This window comes from Glandiceps talaboti, chromosome 23 (assembly GCF_964340395.1).
Source record: "Glandiceps talaboti chromosome 23, keGlaTala1.1, whole genome shotgun sequence".
Classification (NCBI taxonomy): domain Eukaryota; kingdom Metazoa; phylum Hemichordata; class Enteropneusta; family Spengelidae; genus Glandiceps; species Glandiceps talaboti.
This window is the reverse complement of record NC_135571.1, coordinates 11,341,440-11,360,374: the sequence shown is the minus strand read 5'-3', so window position 1 is coordinate 11,360,374 and position 18,935 is coordinate 11,341,440. Positions and strand designations below refer to the sequence as shown.

The following is an 18,935-nucleotide window of genomic DNA, read 5'->3' as shown; positions in this document are numbered from 1 at the left end:
ATTTTAATCACTCTTCTTTAAGTAGAATTGAAGAAACAGTGTCAATAACCTGTTCCGTGCACATCCATAGTATTATATACGCCTGCCAACAAAAACCTAATATTTGATTTTACGATGTAAACGTCTTTCTTTGAAGGCAAGTGAAACCATTTGTCTAACCCAAGTAAGTTGTTATCACTTTCATCCCTATTCAGACGCACCAGTGAAAACTAGTTCGAATTGGTCAGAATTTTTTAAGTTACACGATTTATACCTTTAATTCGTTATTGTTAGTTTTATCATAGATACTGGACTATTCCGTAATGTACGTTTTATCGTAGATAATAACATTTGTTTTGTAATTAGTGGCATTTAAATGAGATGGTACGAGGCTATGTCCCTGGAACGAGGATTACACGTGTTTGGCGACCATTGTACTTGAACGCCACTTCCTTGTGAGGCGAATTTGCATATCATTTATCAATGAATTATTTAAGCTTTCATCACACCTTTCCACATATTTAACACTTTGAGGATAAATCACTTAGAAACCTCAAAATGCAACATAAGAGAATGTAAGTACACAATGTCCAGGGCTAAATACTTGTAACCAAGTTCAGTGATAACTTAGTGGAATGAAAAATGAGTTGTGCAGAGATGTATTTGAAAAGGTGCACCCCGGTCAGGAGGCATACCCTTACAAGGAAATGTTTACTCATAAAACATTTACCGCCTTCGGAAATAACTCACAAAAATCCATGTCTTCCTTTTAAACTTTACATCTTAATAGTGCCATTTCTATTTGTTATCATTATCTGTATCAGCTTCATTTCTTGATATCCAAAGTTCGTAATAGAGAAAACTTACTTAGTTGTGTACTTGTTACATGTACATAAAGCCGTCAAAATCATTTCTTTGCAAGAAAGTAGGGTACATTTATGGAATAAGTAATGATCAACTAGAATTATAAAAGCTTTTTGGAATAAGCTAGAAATAATGATAAGAAAGGCCACTGACAAAGTAATACGGCGTTAGTAATAATTTCCACATGTAAGTCAATAGCACTCACATTTATAATAGTATGCTTCTAATACTAATCTTTATATTCGTTCATGATAATGCTACTTTGAATTTCATACAACCGATAAATCATCTACCCTTTTACGGCCATTAATCGACCCTTTTACGATGTTTGTCCTCTTTGGAATTTTATAGTTCAATTAAGGTCACAAGAACATTGTGTGGTATTATCTTCTCCAAAGACCACTTCTGTTGACAAATCTATCACTTGTGTCACACTTGTCAATATATTCCTTCAGGTTCTATAGCAATCTGTCGACAATGTATCGAAAACAAGTTTCAGCTTTTGACTTTAGGGTATGAATATTTGCTTAGTCAATAGCTCAGTAGCGCATCTTACTTTAAAATGCTTAAGGTTAAACCTTGATTAAGGCGGCTCACGTCATCAATCTGTATTTCAATCGATCTGTGTGAAGCCCGTATGCTAGGAGTTTGTATATATACATATATACAGAAATATATCTATATCTATATATATATATATATATATATATATATATATATATATATATATATATATATACTAATTCAATGTAAGAGGTAAGTCATAAACTGAAGGAAAAGCGCTCAATACTGAGAAGTAGAGCTGTATTACACAAAATACACAATAACTTGTGTATTTTGTATATATATATATATATATATATATATATATATATATATATATATATATATATATATATGTATATATATATGTGTGTGTGTATATATATATATATACTAAATCCAAATAATAATGAAGTTTTTTAAGTCGTTACTCTGAATTGCAACTACGGTATAAACTCAACTTGAGCGCCATTCAATATGTACTAATTCATCATTAATTGTGACAAACAACTCTACACTATCATAAAATTATCTTAATACTTTAACACACTAATCAGAGTCTCAGTCAATGAATCCGATTAAAACATGAACTTGGTGTATCTGGGTGCGGCATTCCTTCTACACGTATATACTTCAAACATACATACATACATACATACATACATACATACATACATACATACATACATACATACATACATACATACATACATACATACATACATACATACATACATACATACATGCATGCATGCATGCATACATACATACATACATACATACATACATACATACATACATACATACTTACATACATACATATTACATACATACATACATACATACATACATACATACATACACACACACATACATACATACATACATACATGCATGCATACATACATACATACACACATACATACATACATACATACATACATACATACATACATACATACATACATACATACATACATACATACATACATACATACACACATAATCACACGTTATCGTATATATTTCGTACGAAACGATATAAAAGTATGCATGCATTTCATTTAAAGTCGTGATTGCTTTTTATTAATGGTTGTTATTTATTAGTTTACATTTTAAGTGTTTCAAATAGATTCCATTGACGTTGAATTGTTATCAGACTGTTGACAAATTAAGTTATAATTACAGATGTCGCCATTTCTCATGTTGGTTAAGTGTGGTAGCAGGTGCTGTGGTCAACATCACACTGCACAATTTTTACTTTACTAACATCAAACTACTTGCAAAATGTCAAAGTTGCACAAACTAAATCGCCACGAAATTAGACTTCTTCTATGAAAGGTTCTGGTAAATTAGATATAGTTATCGAATAACAAATGATAAATCAATCCCTCCACCACAAGTCACATACCTGTCTAGAAAATATACCGATATTGTATATCAACGAACTTTACAAATCTTTTATCGCAATATATATGTAGTGAAAGGTTTTTGTGCACTTTCCATGCACCATCGGCGATACGATCAATTCCTTAACCCCAGGAAAGCTTAACTATTTTGTATATTTATACTTGCTAGTAGTCGATATCGTTGGATAATGCTTCCCTAATCAGATAGACGATTGTAATGAAAAAGAAATTAGTTTCTAGTCCTGCCCAAAGGGTTGGCTAGATTTTTATCTGTGATTGCATGTACTCAGGGGCTGGTAGATTTGTGCACAGGGAGTAGAATTTAGATGTTAACATCTGGTCTGTGACTAATCTATACAGGAATAGTACTTCATGTCCTCTTAATATCCTACTGCATGACTGTTCCATTTTTAGATTCTTTGATTCAAGATAAGGCATGCATTTTGTATGCAGAAACCACATAAAATACACAAATCCACGTGGAGCATTCCTAGTCAAACAAAACGATGTTCGACCTGTCAAAGCAGATTGTATCACCAAGTATAATAAGCCATAGGCGTTAGAAGACACCAATGTGTATTTAAAAAGTGCGTCATGTCCTTATTTGAATTTCGCAACAACAAAATATATACATTTTTCTTCATCTGCTATCATATATAACTCGTTGAACGTACATACATACCAGTCGGCTGTCGCTAGCCCGAACTTTACTCAGTTTTTTAACGTATGTTAGATGTGGATGGAATGATAAAATTAATACATAAAACTTGCTTCAATTTAATACATAAAACTTGCTTCATGTTCACTGTTTTTAAAGACATATTTATGTATTCATTATTGATGATTTACACAGACAATCTCAATGTCTGCAACCACTGTTGATATAACTAGTTTAGTCTACTTTACATTTTATTTCATTGCCAGTGGTGTCTAATATACATTACTTATTGAGTGGATCAATTATTTATAAATCTATTGATTTACATTTTAGTCAGTCAACATATTTGATTTTTTCATAAATAATTTGGAATCAGGTTATAAAGATGCATACTTTTAGAATGCGTTTTTCTATATAAAACTTGCGAATAACGAGAGAGAACAAACCGTGTCTTGAAAGAAGTTATTTAGTGTGCGAGAAAATACAGTCCATCACATTTTTCTTTATATAGAAAGAATTGATTTTCTATTTAGGATCATCATTGTACGTAAACAGAACGTGCTTTTCTTCTTTCTAGCTTGCTAGCATTTGATATACAACATTATCAAGGACTGAACGAATTGGTTGCATTAGACTACGACAACTTTCAACCCTTTGTGTGGCTTTATGAAACCTAGAGTAAACAATATACAATTTGCTTCTTAAGTTTACTGTATCCACAGGCGATCGTCATTTTCCTTTGTTGCAAACTTACTCGATTTAAGAGTTTTAACAGTATAAAGGTGTTGTTGGCTTATGTTGCTAAAACGAGTGAATGCATACGTGCTTGTGTATTGACTGACTTAATACAAACGACGCGTTTTTAGAGTAGGCCAATGATTTTTACACGAATATCACAGTAACACTCACACTAGATGATCAAATCTTCAACAATTTTATATAAATCAAGATTTCTTTTACCCACACACTGAGATAAAAAGAAATGTAATAGCTCTTAAGAGTTGTAGTGAACAGTTCTCATTCATGATGCTCCTTTACCCGCATTATAATAAATATTTGTCTTTTTTCAACTATCAATGTGTATTTTATCATTATCTTTGTGCGCAGGGATCAATGCGTTGTGTTTCCTTTTTTCAAAACACATTGATACAAAGTTGGTGAGAGAGACGTAAACATAGGAAAGTATTCAAACAGACTACATATAAAGAAGATATAGATGAAGACAGATGGATGTGTGTTAACAGAAATATACTTTCGCTCACACAATAGTAGGAGCAATAACATTTATAAAAGTATTTCCATTTGTTGCTGTAATGATCAGACAGACAGACAGACAGACAGACAGACAGACAGACAGACAGACAGACAGACAGACAGACAGACAGACAGACAGAGACAGAGAATCTGATCTTTTAGTGGCACTATCACTAACAAAGTGACTCGCATTTTACCTGAAATAGCCTGGGTCATGTTTACGAGGTCATTTACCTTCACACTCATTATCAAACAATTATGTCTGTGTTCCAGTAAAAAGGTGAAGTTTCTACCATATCTGTACCATTTTCCATACACTGTACAGGCCAAACTGCATAGGCGGTGCACATGACTCAGAGATAATACGTACAAATATAGCATACCAAGTGAAGTCTATATCAAGAAACATATCAAGCAGTACCACGTTAGAAAGAGGACCTTATTTTTGAAATGTAAATCACAGCGAAAAGGCTATTCAAGATACATTTCTTACGAATGAATACCCTCAGTTTAGATAAAGAAAACAATTACGTATTATGTGATTGGCTCGGCTGTCCAATAAACAATGAAATTCCTTCTTTTAGATTTTACACATGCAGATATAGGCACACTCAAGCATTCAAACAAAAAGAAACTCTTATACAGACAGACGGACGGACAGACAGACAGACAGACAGACAGACAGACAGACAGACAGACAGACAGACAGACAGACAGGCAGGCAGGCAGGCAGGCAGGCAGGCAGGCAGACAGACAGACAGACAGACAGACAGACAGACAGACAGACAGACAAACACAGACAGACAGACAGACAGACAGACAGACAGACAGGCATGCATGCATGCATGCATGCATGCATGCACAAAAATGTGAAAGTATATATTTGTGTCAGCCAAATAAAGATGACAAATACTTTGCTGAATGTTTATCTAATGTAGATTAGTGGATGCTAGGAACAAGTGAACGTGCTGTCAAATAATGCTTGGAAAGAGGTTTAGTCTGTCAGTCTATGTGTTTGCCTTTTCTATCAGTGTCAGAAATAACAAACGTTTTGTCCTGTTTGTTGAAGTAATCAATGCAACCATATGGTGCTAAAGACATGGTATTTCTGAAGCAAACTTTAAAACAGTTCTCGGAATGTAAAAGTATAGCTCGTTTTAATTCCCGACAAACATGTGTTGTTTAGCAATTGCAATTTTTAGTGTATCCTTGACAACACTTTTTATTACAGCATTCTGGATATATAAGATAATGAAGTGGATATAATAAACTAAATGTAAGAATGTAATGTTTATGGCTTTTAAAATAAGTATATTAAGCTTAACAAAGCCTGTCCTGTTATAACATAAAACATACTCTTTCGCAAAAGTTGTGTGAGCATGACAGTTCTTTTAGAAAGCTAAATACACAAGAGGTATACAATGAATACACGCAGTAGTTTTACATTTGTGTGTCTGTCTATGTCTTGTCTGTCTGTCTGTCTGTCTGTCTGTCTGTCTGTCTGTCTGTCTGTCTGTCTGTTTGTTTGTCTGTCTGTCTGTCTGTAGAATACCGTGTAAACATCCAAAAGCGGATTATCACATATATACATACATAAATACTGAAACTGGTAGAAACTTGGTAATAATGGGTATGTTAAACAATTGACATGACATCCAGGTTTTTTAAGTACTATTTTAAAGCAGTATTGGGTGGTACTTCCCTAATATACAACGATAAACAGTTCCATCTATAACTTGTTAATCCTATTAAAACACATTAACCCTTTTCATTCTAACTAAAGTAACCTATGTTATACATTTTAGCGATTGCTTATTAATTCATTGTACTCCTGTTTACATCTCACAGGTGGACGAGGGCGAGAAACGAAGTTGGAAAGCTGGTCTTACAAAGAAAGCCGACGAAGTTACCACCGCAGATAAACGATGGAAAGGAGGGCTTTTCAAAAAAGATGATGATAAACGATGGAAAGCAGGTTTATTCAAAAAAGATGATGATGACGCGCAGGATGCAGTGAAAAGATGGAAGGGAGGGCTTTTTGAGAAGGATACTCTAGCCAATGATGAAAAGAGATGGAAAGCAGGTCTCTTTAAAAAAGATGATGAAACCCAAGAAGATAAACGCTGGAAAGGAGGTTTGTTTAAGAAAGATGATGATGATAATGATGATGATGAAAAAAGGTGGAAGGCTGGACTTTTTAAGAAAGATACTGCTGTCAATGATGATGAAAAGAGATGGAAAGCTGGACTATTTAAAAAAGATGCAAATGATGAAAAGAGATGGAAGGCGGGACTATTTAAAAAAGATGCGAATGAAGAAAAGAGATGGAAGGGGGGACTATTTATAAAAGATAAGAATGACGAAAAAAGATGGAAGGCTGGACTATTTAAGAAAGACGATGACGAGTTTGCAGACGATAAACGTTGGAAAGGTGGCCTTTACAAACGAGATGCAAAAAGATGGAAAACGGGCATCTTTAAACGAAATGACCCAGATATGGACTTTGACCTTGAACCACAGATTGTAAACGACTTGGAGCTGCAATATGATACAGTAAGTTAAACAGTTCCACTGAGTAAGTTGAGCTGATAAAGATATATTAAAACGATGAAGCGAAAAATAAACGAAACTGCATATGTAAATAAATACTATATATAAGACAAAGACTTCTGACTAAAATACTGAAAGTAACTACAGGTATTTTCATAAGCTTTGGGTTCTGGAGAGCCATTTCATGGTTTCCCATAATTTTCGCCTTGTTCCTAAGAAACACCAAATATTTAAGAGATGTACACGGAATATTCAATTATTTGAAGGAAATAAGCTTTTCCAAGTCATGAATATTCAGTGTTAATCTAATGAATATTCACGTCTTCTAAGACCCATCATGCAATGGTGTTCCATTGACAGAATAATAGAGAAAGTTGGTGTTTCCTGGCAATTTTCGACTTCTCGATTATCTGAGAATTATTGATAGAACATAATATATTATTATTTTGATGAAAGGGAATTTGAACCCACACGCAAATGTGAAATTTTATGCCTGGTAAACAAAGCACACACGGTTTACAGTTTAGTACCCATAGTTTGAGTTTTGTTCCCATAAAGTAAGGTAATATGCTTTGTGAATTACCGACACGAAGCTTCGAAAGAGTAAATATATTTCCATAATCTGACTAATCTACTGTGCCTAAGGTGAGTCATTCGTCAAATGTCTAAACAACAATAGTATTACAACAAGCATATCTAACAAATTTGATAACACCTATAAAGACCCTAACTATTTTCCCAACTGACATTCCAATACTTGATTTGCAATTAAACCCATTCTAAAGTGTTATGCTGTTTGAGTTTCACAAAGCAACTTTGTACAGAATTATTATGAATGACCCGAATATCGTATCAGTTATAACGTCCTGGGGAACTTTTGAACATGGGGTCCCAATAAAAGCAAACATACACATAAAAATAATTGGTTTTAGATGCAGAGAAGCAAGAGTCAATTTCAAAAAATGAAATATAGTATGTACAATTTAACAGAAATTGAATGCACTAGTGTCTCTGTAGACCTGTTTGCATGAGCAATAAATATTCAGAGATATCTGGGTCATTTAACTTCAGCGAATTAACTAGATGATATATCTGTTTTCGGTTGTAGTTTCAAACATTATGTGGAAATTTGAATGAAATGGTCTCAAGAATGTCGTTAGATCTCACATAAAGAGATTGCTATTTGTACACTTATAACATACCTTTTCTTCTGGGACGTGTAGAATATGATAAATGTTTTCTTTTCTTACGTTTTAAGAAAATGATTTAGTGTTTCTTACTTTTGATTGATCTCTTCCCATCTGACTTCAATTTCTAAAGGAGACTTTATAATAGGTTTCGTAATTGTTATATTCATTTCTCGAATATGCAATCTCTACTGTAAAAGCACTATCCGAAGTATTCCGTGGGTATTTCGTATATTCCTGTATCCTATTTAGATTTTTTTTAAAGTGTTTTCCTATTATACTTCTTCAAAACCTTAATTTCGACCAAATGGTCTCTTTCAGTTAATCAAGCACTCAATTAAATTTCTATAGCGCCGAGTTCCAGAGCTGAGGTTTTAAAGCACACCACAGGCTGGAGGCTTGATGAATGTCACGTGGCAAAGAGTTCCATAGTTTGGGGGCGACACATGAGAATGAACGACATATAGGCGATTTGTCTAATTATTTGTGGTTAGCAGATTCGACTTGTAGCAGGTCGAGCGTCACTTGGTGTGTATGGCTGGAGAAGATCACAAATGTACACAGGATCCTGAGTTAACCCATGAAGAGCTTTATATGTTAACATTACAATTTTGTAATCATTCATGAAACGAACTGGTCATCAATGCAGGCTGTTAAGAGCTGAAGAAATGTGTTCAAACATTCATGGAAGTCAACTAATTATTTTATGACATAAAGATGCTTCAGTGCATTACCAATGTACCTTAACATAGTGTCAATCAAACTCACCATCAACAATAGAATATTGTCAATTGTAGGGAGACATTTAGAAATATAGTTTGGCGTTTGCAAACATTCATATAATAATTAGTTTATTTCACGATAAAATGATAATGCAGTCTCTTTTCATAATAGGTTCACTTCTGGGTTACTCGTACACTGAAAAAAAAAGGTTAGCGTTTGCTAAGAAAGTCCAGATAACGCTTCCTTCCTTTCAGTCATATCTTCATCTACTTGACGACCCTTAGTAAGATAACCATCAATTGTAAAACATGTTTACCGATTTTCTATCGCTTTGAAATAATGCTCTTGTTCACTTGGCATACAATATAAATCACATTAGTAACAGTGTTGAGTGTCATAGGATTCAGTAAACTGTTATCATATTAAATTCTACATGATTGAAAAGATAAAATTAACTCTACAGGGAATTGTCCAAATGATATACAGTAATTTTATTAGAATAAGAGGCTGACATCATAAACTACTATATTACAAGTCACAATAGTAAATTCCCTAAAGGTTACACAGTGCTATTGACCTCTACGGCTACACAAATGATTTCCAATCATTCTCCTGTGGAATTTGAACAGCAACAGCCGGACTATATGTCCATAACCATATTATATATCATAGCCTGCCAGCACTTGTCATAAGCGTGATTGGCTACATATGCAAATCAACAGGGAACATCAAGTAGTCATAATTACACTGTAGTGACTATTCGTGACTCCTGAGTGCTTATTCCCTTCATTATAAATCGTCTAACTAGAAAGCATTCTATGCTCCGAATTATACTAAATTCAACATCGTTATGAAGTCTTTTTTTCAGATATGACCATTCGGATAATAAACTACAATATATTCCTAAACTTAAAGCAGATAGTTTTTCTACTAAAACCAAATGCAAAGCAATATGCAGTGTCTATTTTCTGAGTTTAAAAGCCTGTACTTGTTCTCGCTGTTGAATCCTATGGAAAGGTTTTGCTTTCGGTTGATTTTGTGTCTTCAAGTTAAAATAACTATTCGTCTAGAACACCCAATCCTAGAATCGCTATTATTAGTAAACTGAACTGTCCTATTGCAAACAGAACGTGTTATATCAATTTGCTGTAAGGTTAGAGGTTAAAGGGGAAGTCAAGAGTTTAAGGTAATTTTAGTTTTCCGGTGTTGCGATGCATATAGATTAACTCATCGGCTTAAGAAGTAGAGCCCCGTGGTGCAAGGTCAAGTATCACCATACATCGGACATGACGTTGATATATAGCCGAACGGAATCGAAACTGGACACTATTCTAGGCACCCAACCCCCCCCCCCCCCCCCGGTTAAATAAATGGTCTCGGTATGTACGTATTTGACGTTGATAGATAGTCGAACGGAATCGAAACTGGGCAACTATTCTTGGAATCCCCACAGTTCAATAAACAGTCTCGCTATTATGTACATATTTCTGAAACATTTTTCATTTAACCCAGGAATTTCAGTTTTGGCATATAGTTTCATTATAATACATAGTAATGTAATGGTTACGTCATGTATCTTATGGTCAGTCAGGTGCACTTTTATGGAATACCTACCATCATTTTCTAGGAGTTCTGTTTTATATTGTATAGGTTGACAATAATATATCGTATTCAAAGAACCAAAGAAGGCATTTTGTTGGAAAGGTTTTAAATTGAGGTACACGGTTTAAGTTGATGGTTATACACCTTCATACACTATATTTGTCAACGTTCTGTTATTCCCCATACTAAAGTAGTTATCTGACTGTATTCAATTTCCCTATTATAACAATGATGCTAATCCAAACACTTGAAGAAACACTCGAATAATCTCGAGTACTCAGAAGTCATTTTTCATACGACGGTTCTGGTGATTATTTTTTTAATAGGGATGCACTTTTTCCGTCTAAAATTGTCAACACACTCTCTTATATGGCATCATTATATCAAAGCTTTTGTTTTTCGTGAACAAAACGAATTTCAATGACCTGTTAGTTGGAGTTCAAAGAAATTGCTGAAAGAGTATTCATAGAAGAGTGTAAATAGCTAGTCAGGAACAAGTTGCCAAGCTACAGTTAAATGCCAACGAATCAGAAACTGCTGTTCAACCATGATATAGACCATTTCAATTGACATCTTGTTTTCTGTATTCTACAGGCTTGCTGTATTCAAGTGACATTAAGATGAAGCAACGTTCAATCATGCTCCATCAATCCATGAATTGGCTTCTTCATTGGCGGGAAGACCGTTAATAAACGACAAGTAGTTTACAGTCTTGAAACGCATGCAGACATACCAATTTCATTTCCGTCGTATATATTTCAATTTATACTACGAATTCGGCTTGTTTGACTGGAGCATGGCATCTAACTCTAGAAACAAGACACGCGCACAATTTTAGATATCGTCGAGAGCTCTCAAGCAATTTTGTGGCAGAAATAATCACGCCATCAATTTTTAAGTTATGCCCAAATGTCAAGCTGATAGTGCGGATATTACATAAGCACAGACCGTATACTGTTCAATAATGATGATGCGCTTGTTAGCAAAATTTAGGCGAAATATTTTTGTTTTCTGTAGATATCTTATTTAAATCGGCTGTAATAAAATGTTATAGTTTATACTAGTATTGTACAGACAAAACCGTTAAATACTGTTTATATAATGAAAATACTGACATGTTCATTTGAACAACAACGTGACCAAACCATTTGAATGCCTTGCTCAACAATTAAATTCGATAACCGCGATTTTTTTCCTACCATAGTACAATATTTCATTCCCATATTCTTCTTCGTTGCAAAGTTTGCATAATAGTTGTAAATATTGACGTAAATTGATTGGTGCGTTAAATCCTATTACTCTCGTCAAAAGTGATAATTTGTCCCATATTTCACTAAGGGTATAAACTATGTTGTAATATTTTGGCGGCGAACAGTTTGAGGCTAGATAGATCGCGTTATTTTATTAGAGGAGGGCAGTAATCGTGTATTTTTAGTGTATGCCTTTGTCAAACGTTTCCTGATAAAAATGATCTTTTATAGGTCTTGGCATTGTGTATGGCTTTAACAACTCTGACACTCCGCCTGTCACTTTTAGAAAATCAACCACGGTTTTAAATAATTCTTTATTGCCATCAAGTGATTACACAAGAAGTAAGAACGTGGAGCACTGCTTCGATCATCGACAACTTCTAACCCTAGTTTGACCCCAAATAGAAAGGATCAAGTGACAAAAATGTAATTTTGGCAAAAACGAGATTAAACCAATTCAACTTGAAAACACACATTGCTGTTATCTTTCCCCTGTGTCACCTACAGCGTACGTGTGAAATTACAATCGTTCGGTAAGGCCTCGAGGGGAAGAAGGCAAAGATGCTGAGGGCCCACTTGAATCATAAAACAGTAGAGACCATTTTTGTTATTAATCCGAATCAACAAAATCATTCTTTAAAGAAGAATAACACAACTTTTATATGTCAAATTCATTTTTACCAGAAATAACACAAACGCTAATATTTCATTTTTAATCGATAAATATGCACCTCTCACTAAATCAATCAATATATCGATTAGTAACAATTTATGAATCGACTGACAAATTAAGCATTTATCAATTATCAACCAACGATGTACTTTGTCTCTTTAATATGCTGATCTATCAATGACAAAACAACAAATACAATCACTTAACCAGTCACTTAATCAATCAATCATCCTGCCAGCCAGCCAGCCATCCAGTCAGTCAGTCAGTCAGTCAGTCAGTCAGTCAGTCAGTCAATCAACCAATCAAATGAATAATAATGTAATCAATTATATATTCCCAAATGATTATACTTCACTTGTCACTGCATTAGTTAATTACTCAGTCAGTCAGTTGGTCAGAGACATACATACATACATACATACATACATACATACATACATACATACATACATACATACATACACACACACACATACACACACACACACACACACACACATACATACATACATACATACATACAATATTGAATAAACATTAACGTTCTGCCGCCTTCAGAAGTACAATTAACCTGGCTTAAAAGACATTTACAATTTTAGAGTTATCATATGAAAGTGCATGCTACTTTTGTAGATTCGTCGCTCTGAATGATCAGGAGTCCGTATACCTCTCTCATCACATCATGGCAGTCAGTCAAACGTACGACACATTATCGGATAAAAAGAACATCCGAAACATCGTAGGAAGAACACTGTTTATAGGAAAAGTACTGACAGTGTTTAGTTCTGATGCGACTCTCTGTCTCTTGATCTTGTAATAAAACAACTCAATATGAGAAGTATTCTTTACATACTCCCACTCTCAGAAAATGCATCACTCAAGATTCAATATTATGTGGAAAATATCTCGCGTCCTGTTAGCTTCCCTTTAACAACCGACTCTCATCCGGCGTCAAACAAACGATAAATGATTTAAAAGCCGTGTATGTGTTTGAGTAGTGTTTCCTCTTGAATAGCAATCGTTTTCCTAATTCAAGACTTTTGAGTTAAGGAGTGTTCACCATACTTAGTGAACATGTTGATCGTTAAATACATTGCCCGAATAATTCGTCTTTAATTTGATAGACGCGCTTAAGAACATCGTTTTCCCGCGTACTTCACATCTTAATAGTTTCGTTGAAACGACGGGGACTTTATTTCCTGACAGCTTGACACGTTGCCGTTGTTCCACCACATTTGCCCCGTGGATATTGTTGTACACGTCGTCAGCGTAATGCGCTGTAACATGTTTGATGTCTCGAAGTCGGATTCTTGTTTTTTACAATATAATTTGTGTATATTTGTGTGCTTCATATGTTCTTTATTAACTGGATTCCATTCAGTTTTCCAACAAAACCATTCCGAAAAATAAAATAGCTAATAATTGTACTGCTGGAAAGTTGAACATCACTGTCAGCAATGAAATAAATGTGCACATCTTTGCAAGCCGTACAAAATTATTTTATAAAGTAATGCGTTTACACGCCGATACCGATAAAGTGAGACCATATTGCCAGTATACGGTCCCGCAATGTCACCCACATTGGCAAATGTAACGTAACTGTATTTTATAGTTTGTTGTCACGGTAGAGGTATGAATGACAGATTAAGGTAAATGGTCATTACCTCATCTGACTAAAGGTGCGACCTTATTGAGCCAAAAAAGAGAATTGTTTCTGGTCAGGACATTTTGTCTAAAATGGTACGAGGACGCGATTGTTTTATTCTCAACAAACCTGTCACTCAATCTACTATTTATGGCAGTTACTGTTCTTTTTATTTATTACTTTAGAGCAAGTGTGTATGTAGGGCAGATGTCATTTGCCTGTTCATGATCGGCTCTGCGGTTATTGTTGTGTGTACCCCCGGATCTACAGACTGCATGGGCTGGACAAACACGAAAAAAAAGACCGACGCAAGGGTATTATAAGTGATGAGTGCGATGACTAGAAACTAGGTTCTCTTTGTGGTCTAAGCCAGAAACAATTCTTTCTCTTTTTTGGCCTTAAGATGCAACAACATTTTGTCATGTGACAGTGACATGTGACGAAAATAATATAGAGTATACACAAGCTGACTTATTACATTTAGTTTTTTGCCTGCCGCGTGGGGGCGTGGTTGTGCTGACATGTGTGGCAGGAGACTGATATCATGGTAGTTTTATACTTTCTTGTTTGAAAACGTTGTGACTTACCCGATTTAGAGTTTACTCCTGGATCCTGAGATGGTTTTAGAAAATCATGAGCATACTGATGTTGGGTCTAGATCTTGTAGGTCATGTTGAGTCAGACGTCATCAGCAGCCATTTGTCTCAGCTGGGCAATGTTTGTATTGGGAGTGGCGCCAAAACCTTGCAGGTTTGTACCATTACCCAGTGACCGATCACTGCATGTGAAGAGTTCCCGCCTTGGTAAATTTCATTTCGTAAAGTCTTGGCCTTAGTTTTCAGGGCTCTAAACCCAGATAACATTTCTGTAGCGAGGCTGCTTGGAATTGTTGAATCTTCCAAATCGAAGTTGTTGTCGGAGGCTGTCTGTGTTTTTCTCTGTCTACCGCGAGGTCTGGTTCCGGATGTTTTGGCTGCGACGCTAAGCATAGTGGTGACGACAAACAAGTAAACTATAGTGCTGAAAATAAGTAACAAGTTCACTGTGTTGACACGCCGATGACTTCTACTTCTTCTACTTCTTGTAAAAGGTGATAGAGTAGACATAGTCTGGCTGACTGCTCACACTTGATGACATAGGCGAAATACAGTACCAGGCGGGCTGCCAACGATAGCAGGTTAACTCGACTGGTAGAAGAGAATTGAACTGGGTCAAAGTTTACAATAAAGTTACCTCGACTAAACACTCCCTCTGAGGGCGCTTTACTGCGCTGCCCTCAACGGGACACGATTCTTGCTGTAAATGAAAAGATGCATTGCACGTTGTATTCTAGTACATAATTACATATTAACCACCACTTACTGTTGGCAGAATTCAAATCAGGTATTTCGGAATAGTTGATCTATCCCGTCCAGTTGTTTTATGTTGTCTCTGCATTTGCTGACGGTCAAGAGCTGCGCTGTGTGTTATCCTTACACACTCTTAAACATTTGGAGCTAGATCCGATCGATCGTAATAACCAGTTTTGAGCGATCCAAAATTGCACAATAAATTCAGCCTGTGCCACTTTCGCTCAAATTCCAATCATACTTTATCTTTCTTGCAATCCAATGGAATCCATTCGACTCGGTGTATATTTAGATTAAATTTTCATGAAGGACGTAAGCCATAGAATAAAATAAGGGCGACCATTTTCATTGTCATTATTCCCATTGTTAAAAATAATGGCATGTGGGTGCATGTTTGTGATTCTTTTAATCGATTCTTTTAATCTATTACCATGTTTTAACAGTTTTTGTAACTTAGCAATAACAAATAAGTCAGAAGAAAACTCTGCACAATTCTGTTCATAAATGCTCCGAAATTGTGGCGATATAATTTATCATTTTCGTCCATTAGTGATTATATGTTTTCTGATCTGGTCGTAGAGGGCGTCGATTTTTCAAATAACACTTTGAAGAGTCAAATAAATATAGGTCGGTTGGGATATGAGAAACATAAGGGAAAAAGGAGTTGCCCTAATGATATATTATGAATGTACAATGTTGTTCATTGCACAATGTCATTACGTCATCTTTACTGTTCAACTCGAAAGAGCTAATTAAAAACGTCACCGTCTGATTATCTATTTGTAATTAGAATAGTAGTATTCCTTATCTTTCTTGTCCAGTGCACTTGTTTGGAACTAATCAGATATCTATGGCTGTAGAAGGTCGACGATGACGTCATGTATTTCATCCCAGGAAGGTAATACTTCCAATCAAGTACGCTTCAATCTCAACGGCATTATGGTTGGGTGGTCAGACGTTTTGAGTTCACTTATCAAATGAATTCTTTCTCATCCGTAGGAATTAGAAGAACTTTCGGAATGCATAGATGTGATGAGAGGAAAGGGTTTTGAAATAATGAGAGTGTCAACAGATAGCAAAGGTAGGTACAGCAGAGGAAAGTAATCTGTGTATGAACAAAAGTCAGAACGGATACAGTTGTTGTTTGAGTCTGCCTCTTACATATTCATATACATGTACATTGTATTATCACTGCGTGTCTCTCCCTTGTAGAGTGTTGTTTACTAAACAACGAATACATGAAAGATAGTATTCGTGTCTGTCATAATTCGGACAAACAAAACAAAAACATGTATCATGATTTACAATGCGTGCAGACACATGCAATTATTGTATGACAATAGATAAACCAACTCTACAAGAGACAGACACATGCAACCATTATACTAGTATTACAATGACACAATGTACATAAATCACCTTCTGCAAGAAATAGATACATTCAACAATTGTATTACAATGTATATAAATCACCCTCTGCAAGAGATAGATACATGCAACACTGTATTACAATGTATATAAATCACCCTCTGCGAGAGATAGATACATGCAACACTGTATTACAATGTATATAAATCACCCTCTGCGAGAGATAGATACATGCAACACTGTATTACAATGTATATAAATCACCCTCTGCGAGAGATAGACACATGCAACACTGTATTACAATGTATCTAAATCACCCTCTGCGAGAGACAGACACATGCAACAATTGTATTACAATGTATCTAAATCACCCTCTACAAGAGATAGATACATGCAACCCTCTGCAAGAGACAGATACATACAACACTGTATTACAATGTATCTAAATCACCCTCTGCAAGAGATAGATACATGCAACCCTCTGCAAGAGATAGATACATGCAACAATTGTATTACAATGTACATAAATCACCCTCTGCAAGAGATGGATCTAGATACATGCAACAATTGTATCTTCTGATTTTTATCTTGCACTGCTTACTTTCTCATGCTGTATGAATCATTTACACTGAGACTTATAGTAAGGGTATGGCGAAAATGATACTAACTGATATCAGAATGAGCTGAAACCTCATGGGTAAAAAATGTCACAATCAATTTCTTAACATGCGATGTCTGTCGTTGTTGGCGCTGTTGCAATCGCTAAACAGTAATTAGCCTCAGTCAGTCTAACACTTTCCAAGTTTCTGCTGTTCAAGTTCTAGGATAGAGAACCGAGTTGAAGTGACATCATCGTCACTATTTTGGATTAAAGCCAAACTTTTGTATAAACTTTTGTAAGGTATGGGCGAAAATGAAACTAGCTGAGATGAACTGCGTAGTCTTTCTTACTGAGAATTTGACGTTGTTGGCGCCCTTTTATTAGCCCACCACAACGGCGAAACTTTATGTTAACCATTTTCTGAGTTTATGCGATCGGTTGAGACTGTTTCATAATTCGTATATCTTATAAATTAACAGATATCGTTGTAGGTGTTAATTCAATCTAATGGGTTCATTATTATTTCGTCTAGGCTGCTACATCAACCCCTGGAATCAAGCCGTATACTGCGAGTCATAAAGACCAGACAGTGACTTTGAAGACAGAACGATCAGTTCAAGACATCTTTGGACCACAATTGACGACTTTGGAATGAACACTGACTCAGACACACTCGACAAATCTGTACATGTTAGTTTCTTTGTATCTATATAAAAACGGAGAGTGTCGTACATTTTGTACTACTTGCATTGAATTTCTCTACTTGGTAGGAAGAATTGAAGGTCTTTTTTTTCGATAATTAATAGAGAAATGTACAAAAATGACGAAGGTATATCAAATTGTCCACCGAAAATGTGACCAAACAAGATTAGTGTTTTCGCCTCGAGGGGGCGCTAGCCATTTTATGAGATATGTTAGTGACTATATTGCAGTGATTTAAAGTCACATCAACAGTGAGTGTCGACCTGCCGTGTATATATTGTAATGTTTTAGTTAACTTTGCTTCTCTATTATTTAAGTTTTCCTCCGTCCCTACATATCAGAAAAAAGAAAGGTGAAACAAACTTATAAATTCAGCGAAATATCTTTGCTAATGTAGGCAGGGATTTCCTTTCAAACTACTTAAAGACACAGTCGATGTAACTGCAGGATATGGAATCACCCAGCTAATATACTTTTTCGGAAGTGATAACGGTAATATATAATTCATTCGAAATGTAATTTTATCCATACCAGAAATCTTAAACTTAAAGGCACATAACATTACAATTTTCGGTGAT

General features: G+C 35.2%; 2 protein-coding genes across 3 annotated transcripts in view; one reads left to right on the top strand and one right to left on the bottom strand.

Annotated features, from left to right (window-relative positions):
- LOC144452637 (salivary C-type lectin 1-like) overlaps window positions 1-15,484 on the bottom strand; it is a 112,535-nt gene extending 97,051 nt beyond the window's left edge. Inside the window, exon 1 of one of the 2 annotated variants that reach the window (XM_078143765.1) lies at window positions 14,925-15,484. The gene's annotated coding sequence lies outside the window, so the exon portion shown is untranslated. The remainder of the gene's footprint in view (window positions 1-14,924) is intronic. The other variant, XM_078143764.1, reaches the window with a different exon arrangement.
- Window positions 1-18,935, top strand: part of LOC144452636 (uncharacterized) — a 37,011-nt gene that overhangs the window by 17,810 nt on the left and 266 nt on the right. Inside the window, exons 2-4 of the mRNA XM_078143763.1 lie at window positions 6,556-7,260; window positions 16,686-16,767; window positions 18,188-18,935. The exon at window positions 18,188-18,935 is cut by the window's right edge and continues 266 nt beyond it. Of these exons, the coding sequence (XP_077999889.1) occupies window positions 6,556-7,260; window positions 16,686-16,767; window positions 18,188-18,234 (834 nt within the window). The 3' untranslated portion in view covers window positions 18,235-18,935. The remainder of the gene's footprint in view (window positions 1-6,555; window positions 7,261-16,685; window positions 16,768-18,187) is intronic.